This window comes from Falco peregrinus, chromosome 4 (genome assembly GCF_023634155.1).
Source record: "Falco peregrinus isolate bFalPer1 chromosome 4, bFalPer1.pri, whole genome shotgun sequence".
NCBI classification, from domain to species: domain Eukaryota; kingdom Metazoa; phylum Chordata; class Aves; order Falconiformes; family Falconidae; genus Falco; species Falco peregrinus.
This window is the reverse complement of record NC_073724.1, coordinates 106453818-106481375: the sequence shown is the minus strand read 5'-3', so window position 1 is coordinate 106481375 and position 27558 is coordinate 106453818. Positions and strand designations below refer to the sequence as shown.

General features: G+C 36.9%; 1 protein-coding gene across 1 annotated transcript in view; it reads left to right on the top strand.

Moving 5' to 3' along the window:
• DYNC2H1 (dynein cytoplasmic 2 heavy chain 1) overlaps positions 1-27558 on the top strand; it is a 177952-nt gene that overhangs the window by 29686 nt on the left and 120708 nt on the right. Inside the window, 25 exon segments of the mRNA XM_027777052.2 lie at positions 1917-2067; positions 3595-3797; positions 4293-4475; positions 4675-4857; positions 5016-5239; positions 5999-6114; positions 7870-8069; positions 8739-9003; positions 9337-9544; positions 9925-10054; positions 11464-11619; positions 12652-12911; positions 15120-15366; positions 16111-16262; positions 16788-16854; positions 16856-16933; positions 18158-18260; positions 20232-20399; positions 20533-20603; positions 20605-20658; positions 21795-22043; positions 22875-22983; positions 23994-24107; positions 24892-25034; positions 27318-27399. Of these exon segments, the coding sequence (XP_027632853.2) occupies positions 1917-2067; positions 3595-3797; positions 4293-4475; positions 4675-4857; positions 5016-5239; positions 5999-6114; positions 7870-8069; positions 8739-9003; positions 9337-9544; positions 9925-10054; positions 11464-11619; positions 12652-12911; positions 15120-15366; positions 16111-16262; positions 16788-16854; positions 16856-16933; positions 18158-18260; positions 20232-20399; positions 20533-20603; positions 20605-20658; positions 21795-22043; positions 22875-22983; positions 23994-24107; positions 24892-25034; positions 27318-27399 (3916 nt within the window).

The window sequence follows — 27558 nt, the reverse complement described above, 5'->3', positions numbered from 1 at the left end:
ATAAATCTTGATCTTAGTGAATGTTACATGCAGGGCTGCTAAGACTTAGTAACATAAAAAAGCCCTTTTTGAATCTGATTAAAATATAGTTTGTAAAGTTTAGCTGTATAAGCAGAAACAGTCATGAACATGAAATTCTTTTACGCAATTTTGACCAGTAGCACAGAGAATCACACAGAATCACAAAATGAATGGTTGTGGTGGGAGGAGACCTCTAGGGGTCATCTAGTCCAACACCCCTGCTCAAGCAGGTCTGCCTGTAGCTGGTTCTCCTAGGGCCATGTCTGGACAGCTTTTGAATCTTGCCAGGAATGGAGACTCCACCGCCTCCCTGGGCAGCCTGTTCCAGTGCTCGGTCGCTCTCACAGTACAAAAGTGTTTCCTGATGTTCAGACAGAGCCTCCTTTGTTTCAGTTTATGCCCTTTGCCTCTTGTCCTGGGCACCTCCAAAAAGAGCCTGGCTCTGTCTTCCTAGCACCATCTCTTCAGAATTTTGTAGAAAGTGATAAGATGCCCTCCTGGGCCTTCTCTAGGCTGAACAGTCCCAGCTCTCTTAGCCTGTTCTCACAGGAGAGATGCTTCAGTCCCTTAATCAGCTTTGTGAGCCTTCGCGGGACTGTGTCCAATAAAACACGTGTCCTCGTTGGCTCCTCTGTCACTTGGAAGAGCAGGTTGTCATACATGGACTCCAGGAACATCCTGGATTGCTTATGTCCTGCTGTGTTGCCCTTCCAGATATTATTGGAGTGGTGGAAGTCCCCTGTGGGGACCCAGGACCCAGTGAATGTGAGGCTGCTCCTATCTGTCAAGAGGGCCTGATCCACTCGTTCTTCTTAGTCAGATGGCCCGAAAGAGGCACCCACTATAATGGCACCTTGACCTGTCCTCTCTTTAATCCTAACCTGTAAGCTCTCAACTGGCTCCTTATCCATCCCTAGGCAGAGCTCCATGCACTCCAGCTGCTCTTCTATGTAAAGTGCAACTCCCCCTCCTCATCTTCCCTGCCTGTTCTTCCTAACATGCCTGTATCTCTCCACAGCAGCACTGCAGTCACGGGAGCCACCCCAGCTGCACACAGATCTCCAGTTCATTATGTTTATTACCCGTAGTGCTTGCACTAGTGTACAGGCACTTCAGAGAGGCACCCCAGCATGTTGAGTTTCTGGAGAGGGTCTGGGGAATTTGTCCATAGTGGTGCCTTGCAGGTGCTTCCTTGCTGCTGTGCAAGTGCTGGAGGTGACCCTGCTTAAGCACCATGTTGTTGTTTTTTGTGGTCCCTTCCTGTCGCATCACCTCGTGCCCTTTGCTCAGTGATCCTGTCACTCCCGCACAGGACTGTGGGTTACTCTTTCCTTCCACCAGAGTGTAGTTACTGTTACAAATCTTCAGACTGGCATAATTGGTGGAATTTTTTTGTTACTGATCTTTGCAGTTCCAAGTTTGACTAAACCTTCATAGCTTAGACAGGGCTTTTCTAGTGAACGTAAAGTAATTAGAACATAAGTGGACTGTTAGAAACCTGAATGCAAAATACTGTATTAGCAGATCAGTGACGCAAAAAGGCAGAGGTTTTCCTGAGCCTGTTGAGTATGGGCTCAGGATGCCTACAGTATGGTAGTTTTCATCTGACATATCATTTAATGGGAAAAGGTGCTTTAGAAGTTTTGTTATGACATGCTGTAGAACAACTAAAGCGTTTGCTGTATTACATTGCAAGTTTTTGCGAAATTTTGTCAGATTTTAAGGTGGCTACATTTGTTCGTAAAAGCGTAGCAAATATGTGGCTTTGTATAAAAAAGATACAGTAATATATTTTAAATATCAAACATAATAAGAAATTACAAATTAATTGAAAACCTTCTTTTCTTTATGTCTTCTGTATTTATAAAATGTAATTTGAACTTTTTCTTCTAAAGATTCTTTCCTTAGCAGAACAAATTAAGTTCACTGAAGATGTTGAAAGTGCTATCAAAGACCATAATCTGCAACAGTTAGAATTAGAACTCATGGCTAAACTGGAACATTATACTAGTATTGATAGTCGTATGGAAGATTCTGGGAGTACAGGTATAAAAATTATAATTAATATGTAATTCTTCATAATGACTATGTAGTTGTGTAGTATTGAACCCTGTTTAAACAGGATATTATATAAATCTGTCTCGATTTGAGTTCATGAAGTTGTTACATAGTGTTACCCACCTATTACTGCCAAGATTAGTGTATTTACTATTTCAGATTGTACAATGGATTTTTATTTAATTAAAAATTGTCTTGGAGCACTTACATATTTTAAAACATATTTAATTATTTTTAATATCTTCTAATATTTTTTTGGTTTATTTATTTGCTAATAACTGGTCCTGAGCTACTGAACTGTGCACTAGTGTTATGTTTCACAGGAAATGGCCAAACAGCAGTTGAGGTACATTATGTCATGCCTATATTCTGTATGTGATTCTTTTTCTATCTTAGATGTATACACCTGCAGTTGAACTAATAATTCTTGAGTACTTCTGTAGCAAAACCAATAAACTAGTTATTCTCAAGACATGATTGTTCTGAATCCTACGTAGTCCAACTGGGTCAGAATAGTTATGCCTTTGAGTGCTTATTCCTCTGTTTTGACCAGAAGGGGGGCTTTGAATTGACTACCTAAGATGTGAAATTCTGTAGCGTAGGTTAGGTGAGATGGCCCTTACCCTATGTGTATAAAAAGACTCAATTTGACATGTAGTTGACAATCTTCTACCACATTTATATAGCTGCTTACTGTATTAAATTCTACTTTAGAATTTATGAACTGTTAACATCTGATATATTAATTAGGAATAAGTTTCGTATCACCTACCTTCAGCAGTCTGTTAGTGTTGTTCTTTATCAAAGCTCCCTTTCTGTGCTCTTTATGTAGCCATTGGAGAAATGTCATCAGATATAGAAAAGTGTTCATTCCACAGTAACTTTTTCATTTGGGTAATAAGTGTAATTTTTGAAGGGAATTGCCTGATTATCCCCACTTGCTTTGGTTTAATTCCCATCGTGGAATGGTATACTATAGCACATAAACTGGATTTCTTTCAAATTGAACTAGATTAAACAATATGTTCTCAGAGTACACCTAATGCACTCAATCTGCTAATGAACATTAATTGCACATTGCCCTAATTAGTCTTGAGTAAAATTTCCAGAGAGCGCATAGTATGTTTTTCAGATCCTTAGCAGATCAATTAACAGATTGTCCCGCGCTAAGTACTGAAGTACTGTAAATACTCCTGGAATAGCTGTAAATACTCCTGGAATAAAATGCTTTCCAGAAAAACCTCTATCTCTCTGTTGACTGTAGAGGCAGACAAAATCAGTTCTAATGGACTGAATTTACATATGATTCACATTCTCTGTCAGGATCTCATTTTATGCTGCTTGCTTTAGATAATAAATATTTCTATACTTAATTGAAATGTGATCTGAATAAAGTCTGCTGGTAAATAGAAAGCAGCACAATGAACTTGAAAATGGGTAATGTACCTTACTACACTGTTGTGTTTTGTTTTTGTTTCTTTTTTTTTTTTTGGGGGGGGGTGTGGTTATTTGCAGAATCAGGAATCCTTGAGCTCAAGCTTAAAGCTTTGATTCTTGATATCATTCATAACATTGATGTGGTGAAGCAACTGAATCAAGCTCAGGTTCACAATGCTGAAGACTGGGCTTGGAAGAAGCAGCTGAGATTTTATATGAAAGACCAAACATGTTACATTCAGATGGTAGATGCTGAACTCCAGTATACATACGAATATCAGGTGTGGTATCTTTAATTTCTACATGGTGGCTTTCATAAATGTGTCAAACACTTTCCCATTTCATACATGATGCTGGTTGCCTCCCAACTGTTACCATTTTTTTCAAGTTTCTTGTGTCCTTAGAATGCTGTTTCACAGAAAATGCTAAAAGTTAGGGTAGTTGTTTTCATTCTTGTGATATTGATGGGGTAAATATAAGTTAGATGGAAAGCAGTAACATCACATAAATATTTTCTACTTTTTTATATGAGAGTGCAGTTTCATCTATGTTGTCCCCTTTTCTGTAATTTTAAAAAAAATTGCACAATGCTTTGAAACTTGATTATAAAATCAGGAAAACTTCATAGCTGTAAACAAATGCGTAGACTTAATAAGACAGTAATCTTGACCATTGTGTTATATTTTCAAGTTAATGACTTCTGAATGAAATTAATGAAATTACATCATCAATGATTTCTGTCTACCAATCAATATAATTTTTTTTTGTTTCTGCAGGGTAATTCCCCTAAACTTGTATATACACCTTTGACAGATAAGTGTTACCTAACTCTTACTCAGGCTATGAAGATGGGCCTTGGAGGAAATCCCTATGGTCCAGCTGGAACTGGAAAGACAGAATCAGTAAAGGCCTTGGGTGGACTTCTTGGAAGACAAGTATTAGTCTTTAATTGTGATGAGGTGAATGTTTCTGTATAATTCAGGAATTGGATGTCTATGCTCACATATCATAAAACAATTTTATATTCTGGAAATACTTTTGATAATTTGTCAATTTCCATTAGAATTTGTGGCTCTTTCCAATGGCATGTTTTTTAATAGATGGGAAGGCAGTCTTTTATTATTTTCTTATTTTGATAGTATTCTTTTTAACTTTAAGGGCATTGATGTGCAGTCGATGGGGCGCATATTTGTGGGCCTAGTGAAGTGTGGTGCCTGGGGCTGTTTTGATGAATTCAATAGACTTGAGGAAGCTGTATTGTCTGCAGTATCCATGCAGATTCAGACAATTCAACATGCATTGAAGAATCATAGTCCTGTATGTGAGATGCTTGGCAAAAAGGTACAGCAAAACTTACTTATTTTTTTCCTATAAAATACTCCATAAATGACAGCGTCAAGCTTAAAAACTTGACTACTGTCACTAAACATAGTCTACCCCACTTTTCTCAATACTGCTTCATATGACAATATACTATTACAATGCACTTCTAATGCTAGGTTGAAATGGATCATAATTCTGGAATTTTTATCACTCTGAATCCTGCTGGAAAAGGTTATGGAGGAAGACAAAAGCTTCCTGATAACCTCAAACAACTTTTCAGGCCAGTTGCTATGACTCATCCAGACAACGAACTTATTGCAGAAGTGATTTTGTATTCAGAAGGCTTTAAGGATGCCAAAATACTTGGTAGAAAATTAGTGGCTATTTTCAGTCTGGCAAGGTGAGCTTGCTTATTTTTTTTTGTCCCCCTTGTCATGTTACCTTTGTAATTCTCTCCCCTCCTGCTTTTATTTCAGCATTGATCTTTTTATTTATCTCACTGCCATCTTGTTTCTTCTCCGTCTAGTCCATGCCAAAGCATGACTGTAGGGATACAATTTATGCATACTTTTTGTTATTTTTCTATAATATTTTATGATTTGGGTATTGCAGAAAGCTATGTGTTGGAAACAAAACTAGACATGAAACTGCCGGTACTCAGTCATCCAAAATTTTACATTCAATACAGCTCTTAAATCTCTGTAGATACTAATCTAAATTATAAAATAAAAATATTGGAATATATTGGGAGGTTCAGGTGTGAAAATACCTGGAATGCAGTTATAATCTCAAGGTGGCAAAGTATTGCCCCCCATCACACTTACTAAATATGAATGTGAGTATATGAATACTCACAAGGATTGTGTTGAATTTAGACTCAAACGGCTTTTTGGTTGTAAGTATGCATATTAGGAAGAACAAAGTTCAGAGGTTGTAATTAATGCTGTTAGGGGCAATAATAAATACATTGCCTATTGAGTATACTCCCTCTGAAAATTTCAGAGTGTCATTGCTTATATCTTTCAAATGAATTTCAGATGGTGCTACTCACCAGTTTCTCTTTTGTCCAAAACTATATTATGAGCGTATTCATTCACCAAACAAAAACTTCAGGTGCTGTTGCCTAAAGCTTATTACAGTATTGCTGTTTTTAATTTAGGGAGCTTCTGACACCACAGCAGCACTATGATTGGGGTTTACGAGCATTGAAGACTGTTTTGAGAGGCTGTGGCAGTCTTCTTCATCAGCTGAAGAAAAGTGAAGCAAAGCAAGAAAGTAAGGTTAACCATGCTAAACTTCTGATTGTTTAGCATATCGTACAGGTATCATTCATTACAGCTTTCTTGTTCGCTGGAATTTCAAGAAGCTATGGCTTGTATCTGGAGGCAATTTAGAAAAGAAAAAAGTACCTGTGAAAGTCCTCTTTTATTAGGAGATCACAAAAGACTGTTGTCATATTCTAGATTGAGCTTTTATATGACAAGAATATAGATATAGGGCTTTATTTTGGGTTGGGTTTGAGGGGTTCTCAAAGATTCTTTGTTTTCACTTGGCTTAGGGCAGGAAAGTTGATCCTTTGATGCTGTCATTATTCATGAGAGATCAGATCATTTTGATTCTATTTGAGGTTTGCTAAAATTGTCACATGGCATTAGATTCAGATTGGTAGACGGAGACAAATATGAGGACAGGTAGAAATGATAGAAATGTATTGGACTAGACTGGGTCACTATTTTTTTCAAGATTTTTGAAATTGTTGTTTAGATGGTAAACGAGTAGGAATTAAAAGTGTGGGATGAATGAGCGTTTTACATCTTTAGGATACTGCTGCTTCTTGCTCACTTAAATAGCATATATCTGAAAGTTTTTAGACAGGCTTGGTTTACAAATCTTGGCATAACAACTTTAAAGAATTTGTTAGTGACTTGAGTTTGGATTTGCCAAAGAAGGATTACCAGTGCTGTGTTTTAGGGCACATTAGTATCACTGTTTCTTGCTATGCCATTTTAGCTTCATATTTAGATATGTGAAATTTGCTGAAATTTGTGTGGTCTGGTTTAAAATATATTTTTCAATAACCCTGTGAAAGGCATGGTGGATGGATTTACCTATGTTTTAAACCCATTTTTTCTTTGTGTGTGTGGTGTTGTTTTTTTTTTTTTTTTTTTTAATCTCTTAGCTTGGGAAGTTCAAGATATTCCCAACAAATATGGTTTCCTGTTCCGTTACGTTTGCCTGGATTTTATTTTGCTTGTCTTGAATCAAAATCCTTTGGTGTATTGGCTGTGTTCTTAAATGTTGCTTAAACTGTATATTGCTTCTTTTAGTAAAGCAGTTCAACCATTCTAAATCAGGTTCCTCAATGTCAGTGTATTTCCTCTTAATCATTTATCATGGTGTTTAAAAAATTTGTCTGTAGAAGCATTTGCATTTAAGACATTGTTCAGGACTAAAATCCTTGAACTCTTTCCAAATTTCCCTGTGCCTTTCCCATTATGAGCATCTTTATTTTTCTGGCAGAGTAAGGCTTTCTTGTGGCTGTTTTCATTCTGGTCCCAAAACACTTACATTTCCATGGTAATTCAGATTCAAGAGGAGTTGTGGAGTGTTGACTTCTGGAATATTCTTAGCTAATTAGGATGCACTTGAGATGGGACTTCAACTCCGCCTCTGACAGTTAAGGTCTAGAATCCGGGTCCTTAATTTCTTTTATGAGTGCCTTTAACAAGTAAGATATTGTGCACTGCTACTCTTCAGCCCACTTTAATGTATAGGTTATTATGCACTATCTGGCCAGCATCATAACCATCTCATATCTGTATAGAATGCATTTGTAAACATATGTGATACTTATAGTAAGGCACTCGTCTAGCTTCCAAGTAGAGCAGTACATGAACTAGAATATAGTCTGCTCCCTGATTCCACCTTCAGTGTCTTAGCAGTATGGGCTCAAGTGCTGATACATTCCATGGAAAAAAAATCCCATCAAACGGCTTAAAATTGGTCTGACTTCTTTGCTTTTATTTCCAGTTAATGAAAGTCACATGGTGGTTCAAGCTTTGCGGCTTAATACCATGTCAAAGCTTACCTTTGCGGACTGCGCCCGTTTTGATGCACTGGTTAAAGATGTATTTCCTGGCATTGACTTTAAAGATGTAGAGTATGCTGAGTTAACTACAGCTTTACAACAAGTCTTTGAAGAAGCAAACTTGGAAATTATAAGCACCCAGGTAAACATCAACTACAGCAACAAAAGATATATGAGTTAGTCTGATTTAGACCTGATTAATATTGCATTCATTTGACTCATTTCAGTTTACTTTTGAAACAAATCTTTTATAAAAAAGCAAGAATAACTGATAGTTAGATTCTAATTGCATGTATATAAAAAACAGATGTGTGTGTTTGAAGAATGGTAGATCAGTTGTATAACTGAAAGAAAAATAGTGCAAGGAAAATTAAGATGTGAACATGTGACACAGTTTCGTTCAAGCCAGGTACAAACACCAATGAATGTTTTGGACAGTGAAAGAATTAAACATGTGAAAACTTGTTTTTATCAGTCAATTTTGTCTCTCATATTTATTTAATGTAGAGCTGGATAAACTTTTGTGACTAAATTTTCATTAATTTCTCATTAAAAATGTGCTTAAAGGGGGCTAATATTTTTGTATCAGTAATTTAGCGAAAGGCTTCTAACATGCAAAATTAAATTTCTTGATATTCTTTAGTATCATAACTTTAATGACTTAAGCAAATATCTAGTGTAGTGTTTAAAAAAATAAAACTCTAGAAACAAAATGACTGCATGTAAAGTAAATTGGAAAAACATTAAAAAAACATGATTGATTTTTTTTGCTTTGCAACTTCACATAGCCATTATCTCTTTTATTATCTAGATCAAGAAGGCTTTGGAATTATATGAACAATTACGTCAAAGAATGGGTGTAGTTATTGTAGGTCCAAGTGGTGGAGGTAAATCAACGCTCTGGCGGATGTTAAAGACAGCACTTGGTAAAACTGGGAAAGTAGTGAAACAGTATACTATGAATCCTAAAGCTATGCCTCGACATCAGTTACTAGGCCATATTGACATGGATACCAGAGAATGGTCTGATGGTGTGCTTACAAATAGTGCTCGACAGGTGGTACGAGAGCCTCGAGGTATGTCTGTGAGGGAGTTATACATCATTATGCTTAAATTACTGAAATTGTTGATTTTGAGATACATTTTTATATTATGTTATTGTTTGTGGACAGCATAAGGTAAGAAAAACTTTTGGTGACAATCATATTCAAGAACACTGATATATACATTCCAAATTTTATGATAAGAAAGCAAAAAGAGCAGCAGGTAAAGCATGTAAGGAATATCTTCATAGAACTTACGTTTAAGTTATAATGAAGGAAGAGTATTAACTAGTGTTAAAATAGCAAGAGACGATGTTCTCAGTGTTTTTCTAGGATTTGATATTTTATTTTTGTGTCTGGAAATAGACGTTACTTCATGGATAATTTGTGATGGTGATATTGATCCTGAATGGATTGAATCTTTGAATTCTGTTTTGGATGACAACAGATTGTTGACTATGCCCAGTGGAGAAAGAATTCAATTTGGCTCAAATGTCAATTTTATATTTGAAACCCATGACCTTAGCTGTGCCTCTCCTGCTACAATATCTCGAATGGGAATGATCTTTCTGAGGTAAGTCACAGGAGTATTATGTACTTTTAAAGTAAGCAAATGTACTTACTTTTCTTGAAAGGTAGTCTGAAGTAGATGGAGCAATTTAATTACTTGCTTACACTTAGAAAACAAATCACTAGGGAAGTTTTCTTTAGGTTGCATGTCCCCTCTGCTCTGTCATATTATAATCTTTTGGCTAATATATATCAGATTTTTTGAAAAAGACATGGTGGATTCTTTGTCTGTGTTTGACCCTTAGAGAGCCCAAATATTGGTTAGAAATTCTTGCTAAGGTATTTTCCTGAACTTTTCGTGGAATTTTGTTGTTCCTTTGAACCTGTCTATGTGCAGATGTGGATGCCTTGTATTTGTCTGAATCTTGTTTTGTTTTGACTTAGTGATGAAGATACAGATCTTAATTCTCTGATAAAATCTTGGCTAAGAAGTCAGCCTGAAAAATGCAGATACAACCTTGAAAACTGGATTGGGGACTGTTTTGAAAAGGCTTTAAACTGGGTTGTGAAGAAGGTTAGTAACTGAATATTTAATCAAATTTCAGCTTCTGTTAGCAATCCATTTTTCTAGTGTAACACTGAAGAGATTATTAATATTTTTAAATTTTAAGTAAAAAAACCCAAACAACAAACCTCAGTGCTTTTTTGATAGCTGTTTTCTTAATAAGATTAATACTGGAACTATTCTAATCAATTTCCAAAACCTAATTGCTGTACTGAAATTTTTGAAACATTTAATAGAGTTTTAATTAATTAACTGCATATATTTCTATGAAACTTGAGATCTGTCTCTAATGTTCCATACCAGACATTTTTCTATATGTTTTCAAAGATCTGAAAGGTACAAATGTCTAAACTAAAAAATGGAAAAGTAAAGAAATTGTTTTTCTAGATATAAGTTATTGTCTATAACAAAAAAAACCCCAACCAACCAACCCTAAAATTTGAAAAGATGCACAATGTAGACTGAAGCTTGTAAAAGGTTGGGGAGAAATGTAATGCTAGAAACCTAAAATGATTGGTAAAGGCATATCTAAAAAAGTAGTCTGATTGTTCAGAATGCTAAATATTAATGGCTTCCACTAATCTGTCCTGGATTTAATATATAACTTTAGCTCTTTAGGTTTCTACTCAAAACCTTAACTGAAAGATGTTTTAATAGACAAAAGGTAATGTGTAATTACAATATTAAAAAAGCATAGTCCAAAACCTTATACATTATCTGAATTCTGTGATTCTGGGGTCTACATCAAGATAATTGTTCTGCTTGTGCTAGATTTTCTTAAGGATTCTACATGTTTCCCTACCTCCACTACTGCTTCTGGAGTTGCATTTGCATTGAACAAATGGCTTGTGATGCACAAAACATTATTTAGGAGACATCCCCACTGCTGTGGCTAGTGAGCTAGTGTTTGGGAGACTTGCATTACTTCCCCTTGGGGAACGTATATGGTCGTGTTGTGTTTTTAATATTATTTCCTCTCTTGGTTCTTTCACCCATGGAGATTTTTTAGACTTTTAAAAGTATCTTCAGGGAGATGCAGAGGAAAAACCATGACACTGATCCTGAGGCTGCAAATCCCCGTTGGTGCTGAAGGGCAAAATCCATAAAGAATCTGTACAGGAGAGGGGTTTTCAGTGTACAGTTATGCTGATTTCTTATAGATTCTGAAAATCTATAAGGAAAGTTCTGATTGCTTATCCTAAAATGCATCAATACTTGGTCTGGAATTAAAACTTCCAAATCAATGCTTAAAAATAATTGCTTGTTAAGTGAATTTTGTAGAACAACTTCAGTGCTGAGATCTTTAATTGTTTGTGGAAGTGTCAAAGAGCAATGAGTGATAGGCTGCTAGCAATAAATCACATTTATTTTTAGGAATATATTTACATCTACTACAACTTACAACTTGCAATTTACAGAATGACTTTGTGGTAGAAACAAGTTTAGTTGGAACTGTGATGAATGGACTGTCTCATCTTCATGGGTGTACAGATCGTGGAGAGTTTATTATTAACTTGTTACGTGGTCTTGGTGGCAATCTCAACATGAAATCACGACAAGAATTTGCAAAAGAGGTAATAATCTTTTTCAGCAAGTTTTTTAAGAACTTCTCAATATATGTAATAGGAGTAGTGATTTTCTGTCTTCTAACCAATGCAGATTTACAGTAATGGAATATCTGTGCTCTAATTTATTTGCAATCTGTGTTGTCTGTAGGGAAATAGCTGAGAAGTGGGGGAATGTTTCTTATTTCAGTGATAGGCTGCTAAGTGCATCCAGCCCAGACAGCAATCCTTTGGTGATGCACCAAGAGATACGGAATGGCCTCTGTCCACACTCTTTTATGCAAGGACCCACTATAGCAGTTTCTGAGTCTGTATATGTAATACAGATTTATTTTGTGTGTTTTTTCCTCTTCAGAATGCTTGAAATAGTAATGTGAGGGCTTTGTTGCACCTCATCAGGGAGGTGTTCTTAAAGCATTATTTTGAAGTTAGGTATTGTATGCACTGGGATGTGGTTCTATCTTTGTGTAGATACTTGAGGGCATAAGGACTAGGGGTTAGTGTTGGAAAACTGTGGGTATACTTGTCCATAGGGTCTACAAAAGTCTGTCCCTGGAGATAATTATCTCCACAATCACACTTGAGTTTTGTGTTGGAGAGAAGGAAATAGTTCCTTCCAAAACACAGCCTGAAGCTAAACCGTATATACAGAGCAGATGGTAAAGGTTTAGATTCAGCTTCTGGAATTAGCTATTGATGCATGTGAAAGAGTTATCTCGTTCTCATGATAATTTTTATGTACATTGCCTAATATGAAAGACAGTTTATATAAAGCTTTGCTAAATACAATTTATTTTATGCACTTTATATTATGAAACAGTAATATGTAGAAGAGTAATATGTTATTGTTTAGTTAAGGACTTAATCATAAAGTGTATACATAATGATTGAATTTTCAAAGACAGCATTAAAACTATCAAATCAAAGAACTGAATGTTTAAATTTAAAGAATTATTCTTTGAGCATCCTTTAGATTATCTCAAAATTGTAGATCTTGTCATTAGGAGTATGGATTTAACTGAAGCTTTATTTTTTTTAAAGATCTTCAGTTGGGCAGGAGAATCTCCACCAGATCCAAGGAAGCCCCTGGACACATATTATGACACAAACACTGGACAGCTAATGCTATATCAGCTGAAAAAACCTGAAAATCTGACAGCTGAGGACTTCAATAATCTCCAAACACTTCCCGTCATCCAAACCCCTGACATGCAGAGAGGTTTAGATTACTTTAGACCCTGGCTAGACTTTAACAAAAACCAGCCATTTCTTCTTGTGGGTCCTGAAGGATGTGGAAAGGGGTAAAGAGTATTTCCTATTTTAAGCAAAATATACTTCTAGCTATTTGATAAAGTTTGTTATAATGATTTTATCATACAACTTTCTGCTAGAATATCACTTGTTTAGGCTACTAATGAAACAAACTTTCTGTAGTGGTAAATAAGTAAATACTTATGAAGATCTACAGGGAAAGTTCAGGCTTCCACTATGCATTTAAGACATCTGAATGAGTCTTTTACATATGAAATGGGACCTTTGGAAAACCTGTGTTGTCATGGAGCAACAGCTGAAAGGCACATGAGGTATCTGATATCATCTCAAGAGGCACTATGTGCCTGTGTGCAGGCAACTGAATTTACCTCATCCTGTTGCCTGTCTTAGGGTCCTTATTTAGAAGGTTGGATCATATTGTATGAGGTATTTAGATTCATAGAGTCATTTAGGTTGAAAAAGACCTTGAAGATCATCAGGTCCCATTGTTAACCCAGCACTGCCAAGTTCGTCAGTAGAGATGTCCCTAAGCACCACATCCATGCATTTTTCAAATACCTCCTGGAATGGTGATTCCACCCCCTCCCTGGGCAGCCTCTTCCAATGTTTCACCACCCTTTCAGTGAAGAAATGTTTCCCAATATCCAATGTAAACCTCCCCTGGCACAAATTGAGGCCGTTTCATCTAGTTCTGCCACTTGTTATCTGGGAGAAGAGACTGACTGCCACCTGTTTACAACCTCCTTTCAGGTAGTTGTAGAGAGCAATAAGGTCCCCTCTGAGTTTCCTCCCCTCCAGACTAAACACCCCCAGTTGCCTTAGTCACTCCTCATAAGACTTGTGCTCCAGACCCTTCACCAGCTCCGTTGCCCTTCCCTGGACATGCTCCAGCACCTCAATACCACTCTTGCAGTGAGGGGCCCAAAACTGAACACAGGATTCGAGGTGCGGCCTCACCAGTGCTGAGTATGGGGAGGTGATCACTCCCCTTGTCCTGCTGCCCACACTATTTTGTTTGCAAGCCAGGATGCTGTTGGCCTTCTTGGCCACCTGGGCACACTGCTGGCTCATGTTCAGCTGGTTGTCAACCAACACTTCTAGGTCCTTTTCCACCAGGCAGCTTTCCAGCCACCCTTCCCCAGGCCTGTAGCGTTGTGTGGAGCTGGTGTGACCCAAGTGCAGGACCTGGCACTGAGCTTTGTTGAGCCTCAAACAATTGACCTCGGCCCAACAGTCCAGCCTGTCCAGATCCCTCTGCAGAGCCTTCCTGCGCTCAAGTGGATCAACATTCCTGCCCAGCTTGGTGTTGTCTGCAAACTGACTGAGGGTGCACTCAATCCCCTTGTCCAGATCATCGTTAAATGTATTAAACAGGACTGGTCCCAATACTGAGTGTTTGGGAACACCACTTGTGACCAACTGCCAGCTGGATGTAACTTGCTTCACCACCACTCTTTGGGCTTGCCATCCAACTGGCTTTTTATCCATTATGGAGCACACCTGTCCAAGCCATGAGCAGCCACTTTCTCCAAGAGAATGCTGTGGGAGAGAGAGTCAAAGGATTTACTAAGGTGCAGATAGATATCATCCACAGCCTTTCCCTTGTTCACTAGGCAGGTCATCTTGTCATAGAAGGAGATCAGGTTCATCAAGCAGAACCATGCTGGCTGTGTCTGGTCCACTGGTTGTCCTGTACACGCTACATGATGGCACTCAGGATGATCTGCTCTGTAACCTTCCCTGGCACCGGGGTCAGGCTGACAGGCCTCTAATTCCCCAGATTCTGCTTTAAGCCCTGCTTGTAGATGGTCATCACACTGGCTAACCTCCAGTCTTCTGGGACCTCCTCAGTTAGCCAGGACTATTGATAAATGATGGAGAGTTGCTTGGCAAGCTCCTCTGCCAGCTGCCTCAGTACCCTTGGGTGGATCCCATTTGTGCATGTCAAAGTGGAGCAACAGGTCACTGACAGTTTCCTGCTGCTCCACTTAGGACAGGTGTTTGTTTTGTGTAGCTGTATACTGCACTTCTGTTGAACTTCTTGAACGGAAAAATGTTATAATTTTAAACATAAGGATGTTTAATTCAGCAAACCTCATGCATCACTTATTACATTAATACAGGATGTAGTATATGCTTTTTCATTCAAAAGCGATACAATATCTTTGGATACACAGTATTTTAATGCATTTATGTATTACTTGTGCATATATGTATGTACACATTTGCTTTTCTAGGATGCTGCTTCATTATGCGTTTTCTCAACTCCGATCCACTCAGATTGCTACCATTCACTGCAGTGCACAAACTACTTCTCAACATCTTCTACAAAAATTAAGTCAAACTTGCATTGTAATCAGTACAAACACTGGACGAGTATACAGACCAAAGGACTGTGAAAGGCTTGTTTTGTACTTAAAGGACATCAATCTACCCAAACCTGATAAATGGGGAACAAGCACTCTTGTGGCTTTTCTGCAGCAGGTGAACACTTATGTCTGTTAACTATAGAGAGACTTATGTATAATGGAAATAATTTTGCGTAAGTAGTAAATACCTGTATTGATTATTTTCAGAATTAAAATCCTGCACCTGTATTGACATGAGTTTTGTTTGTATTTTGATAGAATATGTAGGTGTCAGCCAAAAATAAGATACTGGTTTTATTTGGTGTATATGCATAAGTAAATAAACACGGTGCTCACCTCAGTTATAATGTTATTAGTTATATAAATATAATTAGATACACGAATCATCAGGAGTAGTCAGCATGGATTCAACAAGGGCAAGTCATGTTTGACCAACTTGATAAACTTTATGATGAAGTGAAGGAGCTGGTAGTTGAGGGGAGAGCAGTGGATATAGTCTACCTGGACTTCTCTAAGGCTGTTGATGCTGTTTCGCAAAAGATCCTCACAGAAAAGCTGTTGATGTGCAGGCTGGGTAAGCAGATAGTGAGGTGGGTTGAAAACTAGCTGAACAGCCAGGCCCAGATCAGTGGCACAAAGCCTAGCTGGAAGGCAGTACAAGTTTAACATCTTCATAATGATCTGGACAATGGGGCAGGGTGTACCTTCAGTCAGTTTGCAGCTGATACCAAACTGGGGGTAGTAGTATACCTCTTGCAATTAAGATAACAGTAATAATGGTATACTTCTTACTATTTTTTTTTTTGGTACAATATTCTGTTGGCTTTCTTTTAATGATTTTTTTATTTAATTATTAAAGGTTCTTACATATCAAGGATTTTATGATGAAAATCTAGAATGGGTTGGTTTAGAAAACATCCAAATTGTGGCTTCCATGTCTGCTGGAGGAACATTAGGAAGACATAAACTTAGCTCCAGATTTACTTCTATTGTTCGTCTCTGTGCAATTGAGTAAGTATGTGGAAATTGTTTTGACTGTCAGAACTCTGATTTAGCCTGTGTTTATAGGGCCCTTGATCAATTCAGTCTTTATGAAGATGTTGCTGTTCTAGTGTTTCATGTTTTGTAACAGCTTGAGATCTTAAGATTTGGTACTGTTTGGTGCCTCTTGGCAAGAGAAACCAGCTAAGGAGCAACCACTTGATAGTGTAGTGTTGGAAATATGTTTCCTGTTAGATGATTTTGCTTTCATTAAACTGTATTCTGTAGCTTTATATTAAGGTGCTGTTTGGTTACAAAATTAGATAAATTGGAAAGAAGTTTGTTTGTTTGTTTAAGTTTGAACACATTTACAGATGAATTTAGAAAATTTCTGAGGGTGGCCTATTGTAATAAAATTATAATTTTAGTTAGCTGCTAGATGTAGATACTATTCATTGAAATTTCTCAGTAGTTGTGTATATAACTTTGAATCTTTTTTCAATAAAAAACCTAACAATAATAGTCCATAGCGATTACTTCTTTTTTCTATTGTAGCTATCCAGAAAGAGACCAACTGCAAACTATTTATAGTGCCTACTTGGAACCTGTATTACAAAAAAACCCTAAAGAATCACCCTGTTTGGGGTTCTTTACCAAAAATACATCAGCTAGCAGGATCTATGGTTCATGTATATGAACAGGTATGGAAATTTAATTTCTTGTTTGAAGGAGATGGAGAATTCAGATTTTATTTTTTTAAATAAATAGCTTTTGATATTAAGATAATAAAAGGGTTTATCAGTTTTAAAAACCAGGTTTATATCCTTTTCGTAATGTTGATATCAATTTTAGAGCTACTTATTTGCAGAGAATCCTACGTATTAGAGGCAAACTTAGGAAGTGGTAAATGCTCCTGCTTTCCCACGGGCTTATTTTATGATTTTGACAAGTATCTTAACCCATCTATGCTTTCAGTTGCTGATTTATAAAATGTGGATACTAGTGTTTTCCTACCTAATGGATGAGGAAACCGTGTACTTTAAAGATTGTTATGTGCTTAAATGTTATGGATGCTGTTATGAATAGAGAAGAGAGATATATGAGAGTATAGTCCTTTACATCAAGGACTACCTATTAAAATTTTACACTATTAAAAATAGGTGTTTAGACACAAAAGTTTATTTTATTCTCCCAGTTACGATTTTACTAACTTCTATGTAGCAAAACAAGTACTTGCTTTTCTTAATCATGTAAATAGCCTTACAGAGGCAGGTACTGTGGGGATGTAAGTGCTCAATATATGTTCCAAGAATGTGTGCATGTCCCCATCTAGGTAGAACCATGATGTAAACCTGGTCTTTATGACTGGGATGTGGGTATAGTCACTGGCTAGCATGTGCTGGTTAGCAGGAGTTTCATATGATATTATAAATTTATTCTAGGAAATCTAAGTTTAAATTTCATCACACTAGGGCCAAGTGACTGATGTAAGGCAGTTATTCTTTGAATTAAAGAGAGTTAGCGTTTCTGTGAGTCTTGTAGTGATTAAGTGTTACTGATTTAGGTAGATTTTTATGATACTTTTGTATTTCCTTTGCATTTTAAATTTGTTATTGCTTTAAAATATATGTTTTGTCTAATAATACTGTACTAAGAGACCTAGGTGATGTGCAGTTGTTTGCATCAAAAATGTATAAAGGAAATGTTCTAATTATGAGAAAATCTTTTGGGGTCAGAAACAAGTTTTAAACAATTCAGCTCTGTACTTTGCAAACAAACTAAAGAGTGCATTAATAAAATATCTAAATATATAGACCAAATAGAACACTAATTTATCTGTTCTTGTAGAAAAATTTAAAGATACATTCCCAAGTGCTTTCCATTTTAAAACATCATTTTCCTTCCCTCCCAACTTCCATTTTTAGGTACGAATGAAATTCACAGTTGATGATCACAGTCATTATCTTTTTACACCACGTATTCTTACTCAGTGGGTTCTTGGTTTATTCAGATATGAATTAGCAGGTGGTAAGTCACTTAAACTTGATTTTCATTGATAAAGCAGTTCTAAAATGTCCTGAATTATTATTGATATCAGTCTTACTGTCGACTCCACATGCAACTAATTCACCTATGGTACTCTTCCTAAACTGTCAAATGTCTGTAACAAATGCCTGACAGTTTATTCCATAACTTACAGTAAACAAGTTTAAAGAATTCCAATGATGTTTTAAAATATGTGTGGGAGCTATTTATAGATTAAGAGAAGTTAGTAGGTTGGGACTGCATTCTCTACTATGGGAACTTGAAGTATACCCCATAGTTTCTGCAATTTTTTTTTCTGGGTTTTTAGGTTTTGGGTTGGGCTTTTCTTGAGCGTAAGCCTTTTTTTCTCAATTCCCAGAGACTTGCCTCTCATGCTTGTCTTTTTATACGTGGTTGTATAAACCCAGTCAGGTGATTGTGGAACTACAACTGATCCACATTATCTACGACCTACTTAACAAAAGAAGAATATGACTACCCTTAAACACATAGTTTTCTAGGTGATTTCTATCTCATCTGTGTAAAAGTTTACAAATATCTATATAACAGTCTAAGTATTCTCACAATTGGGGAATGCGTGATAATTAGTTGTCCTGTTTTCAGCTGGGACAGAGTTAATTTTCATAGTAGCTGGTGTAGTGCTGTGGTTTGGATTTGGTGTGAGAACAAGGCTGATAGCACACTATTTGGTTGTTGCTATGTAATGTTTATATTGAGTCAAAGACTTTTCAGTTTCTCAGGCCCTGCCAGCAAGAAGGCTGCAGGGGCACAAGAAATTGGGAGGGACACAGCTGGTACTTACCCAAACTAGCCAGAAGGGTTTTCCATACCATTGAACATCATGCTAAGTATGTAAGCTGGGGGAAGAAGAAAGGGGGGGGGGGGGGGGGGGGGAAATATGTTCAGAGTTATGGTGTTTGTCTTCCCAAGTAACCATTGTGTGTGATGGAGGGAGCCCTGCTGCCCTGGGGATGGCTGAGCACCTGCCTGCTAATGGGAAGTGGTGAATGAATTCCTTGTTCTGCTTTGTTTGTGTGCTCGGCTTTAAACCCTCTTTATCTCAACCCATGAGTTTTCTCACTTTCCCTCTTCCGAATTTGGAAGTGGTGAAATTTGTAATGGTATTCAGTTTTGTGTGCTTTTCCAAATAGACAGCATAGACTTCTCTTTACTCTTGTTTTTGTCTCTGAAATTGCTATTATTACTAGATCATTAGCAATTACTCCTTATTGTGTTTTAGCTCTTACGTTAATTAAAGGGTCACTTAGAGGGCTGCTTAAAGAGTATAAAAGAGATAAGAATGTTGTGCTCACTTTCCATTTGTTTTCTGGCATCATCAGATAGTATAAATGCAGCTGGAATGAGGTCAGAAAAGCTACACTGACCATCAATGAATGGGTGATATCCACCCATTTAAGTACTCCATTGCTGTATTTGAGGATGACATACGCATATGCTTTTTCAGTGGTGAACAATATGGCATGTCATTTACTCATCTTCCTTCTTACTTTTGTGAACAATATTGAAGCTTTGTATTCTCTAGCATTTTGTAATACAGACTGTTTAGAGTATTCATTGTTATTTTAGTATTTGTTACCAGTCTTCCCCTTTAAAACAGTCTTCTGGATTTTTTTGGGTTCATTGCCTGGAATTTTGTTTCTAATTTTTGTGTGCAACACCTTCTTCATTTTCATTAGAATGCTGACACTAAACTGGAGAATAGAATGTTTTAATATAATATGTTTCATTTTATCTTGTAATGATTCATAAAGATATTATTAAAAAACACTTCATAATGTTTACTTTTTTTTTTATTTCTTCCTTACTGGTGCTGTCCTGCTGGTATGTAATTTCACTTACTCATTTTCAATTTCATAATTTGAAATGGAAAATTTGAGAAATGTAAGATTTATTATAAATATATAAAGTTACATCTCTCCTTAAATTTTGTAGGATCATCGATCCAAACTGCAGACTATATTTTGGAAATTGTTGTTTATGAAGCACATCGTTTGTTCCGTGACAAAATTGTTGGCGTCAAAGAACTTAATGTATTTGATAATGTTTTGATAAAAGTGTTTCAAGGTGATTGGGGCTCAGATGTTCTGGACAATATGGCAGGTAAACCACTTCAGGCATACTACACAAATTTGAAATATTTTTTTTAACTGCCTAATCAAATCAGTCTGATCAAGTCAGATAGCATGTGAACTGAGAACCTGAACTTTTGAATGTTTTCCTTTTATTTTCACAGATATTTTCTACGTAACTTGGGGAGCTAGTCAAGAGGCCTTCATCACCTCAGGACAAGCACTACCACCACATGGGCCGGCCACTTGGCAGACTAAACTCGACAGACCTGAAAGATATTATTCAAAAAGTGAGACGAGATTAAGGAATAAACACAGCAAGGATTCACAGCAATTATTGTAGACATTCTTTGCAGGAAGTAACAGGCTAGCACCAGGTTTAGGGTGAGATCTGCTGCTTGTTCAAGGAATGATCTTTTGCATTTGCTCAAGTGAGGGAAGATTTGTGGTGCTATGTGGCAGGCAGTAGGAAGTATCATGCAGCAAGGTTATTTTAATGAAAGGGCATCAGTCACATTTCCTGGTGATTTATAAGAGTTTGATGAACAACATTTTAAGAAACATTGATGTGCATATATGTCTGTGTATTGTTTGAGTACCAAAGTGTTTTATTAGACATTTATCTTCTGAATTTGTAATTGTCTAATGTAATTTTTATTTCAAGAAATACAAATGGATTGTTTGGAGATCTGGCATGCTTTAAACAGTAAAGTACAAAAATGAACCTAATAAGGAAATGCAAATATGTTAACTCTGCTAGGCTGACTGATCTTCAGGATGAGAGCTTTGAGATCATCTCCCTTTATTAGTAGTGTTTGATGGACTGCTGTTGTAGATGTGAATCTACTCCCTTTCCTTAACTGTCAATTTGTGAACAAGAGACAACATGGGAAATGATGAAGTTCAGTAGCCATAGTAATCAGTTTTTTTCCTGACTACACAATTACAGTAGGCTTCAAAGATGAGGTTTTATTAAATACAACAAGGCCAGAATTTGATCTTAGGATCTGTTGTTATGTGTGTTTCACTAGGAAATTCCATAATCTGCAATTATGCAGCAATTAGCTGCCTAAACCACTCTTCTAAGTTATGTATTAATTATCTGTAGTCAGAGACGCAGCTCAGACTTTGTTCTAGTCCATTGTTTAATTTTAATTTATTCAGTGGTAGATTTCTATTTCAATATATCAAAAATTCTAGAGCATCCTGGTGCTGGGGATAATGGGATCTGTTCATTACTGGGAAAAGGTATGCAAGGTATTTAAATTCTGTCATATAAATAATTTATTTATAATGAATACCAACATGGTCTCTTAAGCTTTCAAGCCCTTCTTTTCTAAACTTAAATGTTGGATGTTTTCATATCTTACTACTTTTATTTATTATTGATTATTGCTGAAAACATTTCTTTTTGGTTTTTTTAAAGGGCATTATTCATTATGGCAGAGACAAAAAACAGATAGAGATTTTACTGTTCCAAGAAGTCCTCAGTTATATGTCTAAAGTGGACAGAGTACTAAGCTTTCCTGGAGGATCACTTCTTTTGGCAGGACGGAGTGGTATAGGTCGTCGAACAGTTACCTCTTTAGTTAGTCATATGCATGGAGCTGTTCTGATTACTCCCAAAATTTCCAGAGGCTATGAGATGAAGCAGTTCAAAAATGATCTTAAATATGTAAGTCACTCAGTGTCTTCCATTTTTCAGTGTTGTAGATGTGTATTAAAAAAAAGAATATGGGGAATTTTGAAGGACAGCAGAGTGTTGCGTGAAGAGGTATTTTAAGAAAAGCAAAATGTCAACAGTCTCAATGAAACAAGTAGACTTTTAGAAATTCTCAGTGTTTAGATGTGTGTTATGCTGTTCTTTATAGTAATTACCTGAAACTCTACTTTTTTGAATACCAGACCTGTTTTTATGAGTGTTGTGGACTTCATAAATTCTGAGTTTGTGAATATTGGAAAGGTGTTTTTCATGTGTATATTTTCATATTTGTATATATTTTTATTTTCTGTCTCTTCTGTGGTCTGCCAGTTAATAGAATAGTAGTTGAATCAAGTAAAATTTTAGTGATTTAGTGATGTGTACATTTATTTAAAAACAAATGCAAAACTTGAATCAGGAGTTTCCTAGTACCTTCAAATTCTAAAGAAAATTCTAGACCTAGAGCCCATAAAAAAGAGCAATATAATTCTATAGTTGAGTCACATCTGGAACATAAATATACTTTATGAAAGAGTCTGGTTAAATTATTTATTTAATTAATTTATTTAATTATGTAATATTGGTAATTTTCATTACCAAGCTCTACACCTAGGTAGAATGTTCTTTATATTTCTATATATCTCATATTACTGAATCACCTAGTAATCTTTTGTAAATATATAGTAGTGTAGATGCTGTGAAGAAAAAATGTAGGTAAAATATAATCAAGAAAAGATTGTCATTCTCTTATGAACAATACATGTATTCCATATATTGAGATTTAAGTGTCTTCCCTGCTTCTAGGTGATGGAGCTTGCAGGCATTGAAGCACAGCAGGTGGTATTGCTGCTTGAAGACTATCAGTTTGTTCATTCCACATTCCTTGAAATGATCAACAGTTTACTGTCTTCAGGTGAGACAAGTCCAAAAAGATTATAGCATTACTTTTACCACACAGACTTAACTCAATGAGGCAGAATTGGATGATGTTTTCTAACTTTATATCCATACCAGAAGAGTGAGTTAGATTTCTACACTGTTGTAGCTGAAGTGCTTGTACGTGAGAAATTGACTTGAAGTTCATTTAGCTATCTCTTAACCTGCCCTACAATATGGGTGCTTTCAGTTCTTCGAAGTTGCAAGTTAAGTAACTTACTTCAAAGGAGTTCTTTATAACAGTGTAACAACAAAATGATAATGTATTCTACTCTACAGCTTCCCTTTTCTAATAAAATTCAAAATTGAGAGGTGTCCTAATGTTTTACTAGATTGTGTAGACGGAGTCCTTTACTTAAGTGAACACCAGAAAAGCCCAGTTTTCTGAAAGTAATGAGGTGATGTATAATAACAAAAAATAAAGTGACTTCACTTGTTATCTAGCTTTGTTCCTCAATCAGAGAGATTATTGAAGGACTGAGTCTAACTTACTAGATTTTTTTTTTTTTTGGAACTGCAGTAGTTTAAGAGCTGATTGATAAGAGCACCAGATTTACCTGTCTCCTAGGTGCAAAGTCTCTTTACAGTTCAAGATTCTTGTCATCCAGTGTTTAACCTCAGTGTCTGAGGACCAAGATACTACTCTTTGATGTTTCTGTTTTCTGGTGTATAACAGTCTGGTTTGATTTATTTTGTATGCAGTATTGCATCTCTGTATTTGGGTAGATTTGAATGAGATTTTGAAGTTTATTTTAGTAATAAAAACCAAGTAGGCTGTTTAAGGTAAATTCAATCACTATAATTTGGTTTGTAGTTTCTATATCATGAAAAGAATTATGAAGAGCATGGCATGATACTCATGAAAGTATGGAGGTAAACACTGCCATATTCAAATTCTCTATACAGGGGATGCAAGGGAGCACTTCAAAGGAATTGGAAGAATTGTAGTATATTTGAGCTAACATTTTAATTTCATTCTTGAAATAGGAGAGGTTCCTGGGCTATATAAAATAGAAGAATTAGAACCACTGCTGTCTCCTCTGAAGGATCAAGCTTCACAGGATGGATTTACAGGACCAATTTTCAACTATTTCACATACCGTATGTGAAGAGAATTATAAATTATAATTTGTTGCAAAAGTGGTACAATAATGGAAAAATAATTTCTAACATGGTCCTTGTTTTGTCTGTATTTTTAACAATTAGTTAAAACCAGGCAGGAATAATGATTATAGTGTGTGATATTTGAGGGCACAGAACCCTCAACTTAAAATTCTTTCTTCTAGCTGAAATTTTGTATTGATGAACGTTCTACAAAGCTGTTATGAAATCTGCTGTTGAAAGTAATTAGAATGGAGAAAGGTTTTGTCCCCATTGTTTTCTGGTTTGTTTAGCTTATGTATCTAGTAATAGAAGTTTCCTTCTATTTTTTAATTATACCTATAAATCACTTTGGATTCTGAGTAATCATAAGCAAGTTTACAGATAGGTTTCTTAATTATTTGTGTTTCTCCCTTGGGCCAACAAGAAGATTAGATAGTTTACAAATAAATAGAAGAATGTGACTGAGAGAAAACAGATGTTGGCAGTCATACTTATGGGCCTTGGAACTACTTCTAATTGGTTCTATGGTTCTGTATTGATTAGAATGAGAACTCACGATATCTATTTAAATACTGTCAGCTCTTCTAAATTAAAAAAATACACAATTTGTTTAAGTCCTGTTTATAAACATTCCTGCCATAGTGTGATGTGGTGTAATAGTATCTTTTTTTCAGAAATTACTTATGACATTTGAAGTAAATTATGTTGGATTTGCAATAAATCTACTGTCATGTAGTCAGATTGTTATCTAGTAAATATTTAATATGTTTCATTTTCTTAGGGATCCAACAAAATCTGCATGTTGTCTTGATCATGGATTCTACCAATTTAAATTTCACAATAAACTGTGAAAGTAATCCAGCACTGTATAAGAAGTGTCAGGTTTTGTGGATGGAAACCTGGTCAGAAAACAGTATGAAAAAGGTAAATTGCATTAATTAAAAACTGATTTGTTTAAACTAGTACCTCCAAAAATAACTGAGTTTTGGTGAATAAGAGCAAAATATTTAAAGTTGTGAAGGAGTTATTGTCACTGTGCTTATTTAGTACATTAGTGTAGTTGTACAAAGACAGAAAATTCTGCAGAACAGTTAGCATTGTTATTTTACCAGTAACATTATATTTTGCTTTCTCTGTGGGCTGACTTGAACAAAATGCTGACTATTATGGCTCTCAACAAACACAGAATTTAAGAACAAAATAGAAATAGACTGCAAACAGAATGTTAAAGCCAACTGTATTGGGTTTGTGTGGCAAGATTTTTGTAGCGGGGGGGCTACAGGGATGGCTTCTGTGAGCAGCTGCTAGCAGCTTCCCTGGTGTCCAACAGAGCCAATGCCAGCCAGCTCCAAGACGGACGTACTGCTGGCCAAGGCCAAGGCCCAGGCCAAGCCCAAGACCACCAGCAATGGTGGTAGCATCTCTGGGGTAACGTAATTAAGGAGGAGAAAAGGTTACTACACGACAGCAAGTGCAGCCAAAGAGAGAAGTGAGAATATGTGAGAGAAACAACTCCGCAGACCCCCAGGTCGGTGCAGAAGGAGGGGCAGGAGATGCTCCAGGTTCTGGAGCACAGATTCCATTGCAGCCTGTAGTGAAGACCATGGTGAGGCAGGCTGTCCCCCTGCAACCACCTGCAGGCCATGGAGGACCCAATGCCAGAGGAGGGGGATGCCTGAAAGAGTCTGTGACCTTGTGGATTGCTCCGTGCTGGAGCAGACTCCTGGCAGAACCTGTAGCCCTGTGGAGGGAGTAACCCAGGCTGGAGCAGGCTCCTGGCAAGACTTGTGACCCTGTGGGGGACCCATGCTGGAGCAGTCTGTTCCTGAAGGACTGCACCCCATGGAAGGGACCCACACTGGAACAGTTCATGAAGAACTGCAGCCCGTGGGAAGGACCCACATTGGGGAAGTTCACAGAGGACTGTTTCCTGTGGAAGAGACCCCACAGTGGAGCAGGAGGAGTGTGAGGAGCTTCCCCCTGAGGAGGAAGGAGGGGCAGAGACAGTGTGTGATGAACTGACCGCAGCCCCCATTCCCCATCCACCTGCACTGCTATATGTTAAGAGATTGCCAAACCCAGTACCCTGATAGATGCAAGGCTGCCACAGCTTCATGGCCCCAACTTGAAGCAGTGGTGAAGCTGAGCGTGTATTCCCAGTAGGCACACACACAAACACACATATATAGCACACACGTACATGTGGTGGGCCACACAGAACAGCACAAACAGAAACCCTCTGCACAAACACTAACAGCACCGTTGGCATCGTCCTCTTCCCCTGTGTCTCAGGAGTTGGCCTAGACCCTCTAGTCCCTCTTCAGTGAGCTCCTGTGGGTGCCTCACCAAACCATAGTAAGTCTTGTGCAATTTGAAATGCTCTTCTACTGCATCCCATAGCATGTCCCAAGACCTCTATGCAGTAACTCCCTCAGTCTGGTCTGTAAGGTGGTCTGTCCTGTCCTGTTGCCTCATGATGTGTTTCACACCTGGGCCACGGGCTTGGTCGCTCTCCTGGGAAAGCCATGGGAGCAGATGGTGCAGAGTATCCATTTCTGCCTGGGTTACTGGGGCTCTTCCACTGGCCACTGTGTTTCAGTTTCAACAGCAGGTTGTATTGGAAGTTTCTATTGGCAAAAACGTTTGGACCAGCTCTGTCCACACCTTAAAAAATGTTTTTCACAGTATTTTCACATTCACTTCAGTAGGGATTATTTCTTTTTAAGTGGAGTCTTATCATTTGAAAATACTTTATTTTTACCACTGTACGTTGTAGAGTTGTAAACATATAAAGGTAAGCCCACTCTTATACCATGAAAAAGACGTCAAAGATTTACTTAGGTATTGTTTCATTCCAGTGTTGTATCTGCAACGGTTGTACTTAAGACTGTCTGATTTCCTGTTGAGTTGTATATCTTTTTATATCTTTGACTTTTGTTTTATTGTAAGAGTCCTTTGAGAATAAGTTGCTCTTTCTTACAGCCAGCAAAAGCTCCTCTGCTTGAAAGAACAGGAAGTTTCAGTGACAGGGAAAGGCAAATCTGATCTTTTTAATGCTATACATATTTTGTGAATACTTTATTCTGAATAAAGCTATCATATTCAGTCTTTTCAAATGAGAATATAGACTGAAGGGTTTCTTTCATTTTAAACTCAAATTTTCATTTTTTGTAAGTTTTATACAAAAAATCATGTTCATTTTTTTAGATACCTGAAATGCTTCTGTATGATTCAGATGAACAGGAAAAGACTGGAAAATCACATAAAGAACTGAAGAAAAAACATTCAGGTAATTCTTAGATGGACCACGAGTTATTATTACTTACTATTAAACATTTATTCAGTCCTCTGTTGGGCATAGATAAAAGCATAGATGTATACTTTGAGTATGTTTTCGCCAGCATATTCACAGACTTTAGTGTTGTTCACTTGGCAGGCATTTTGCAGA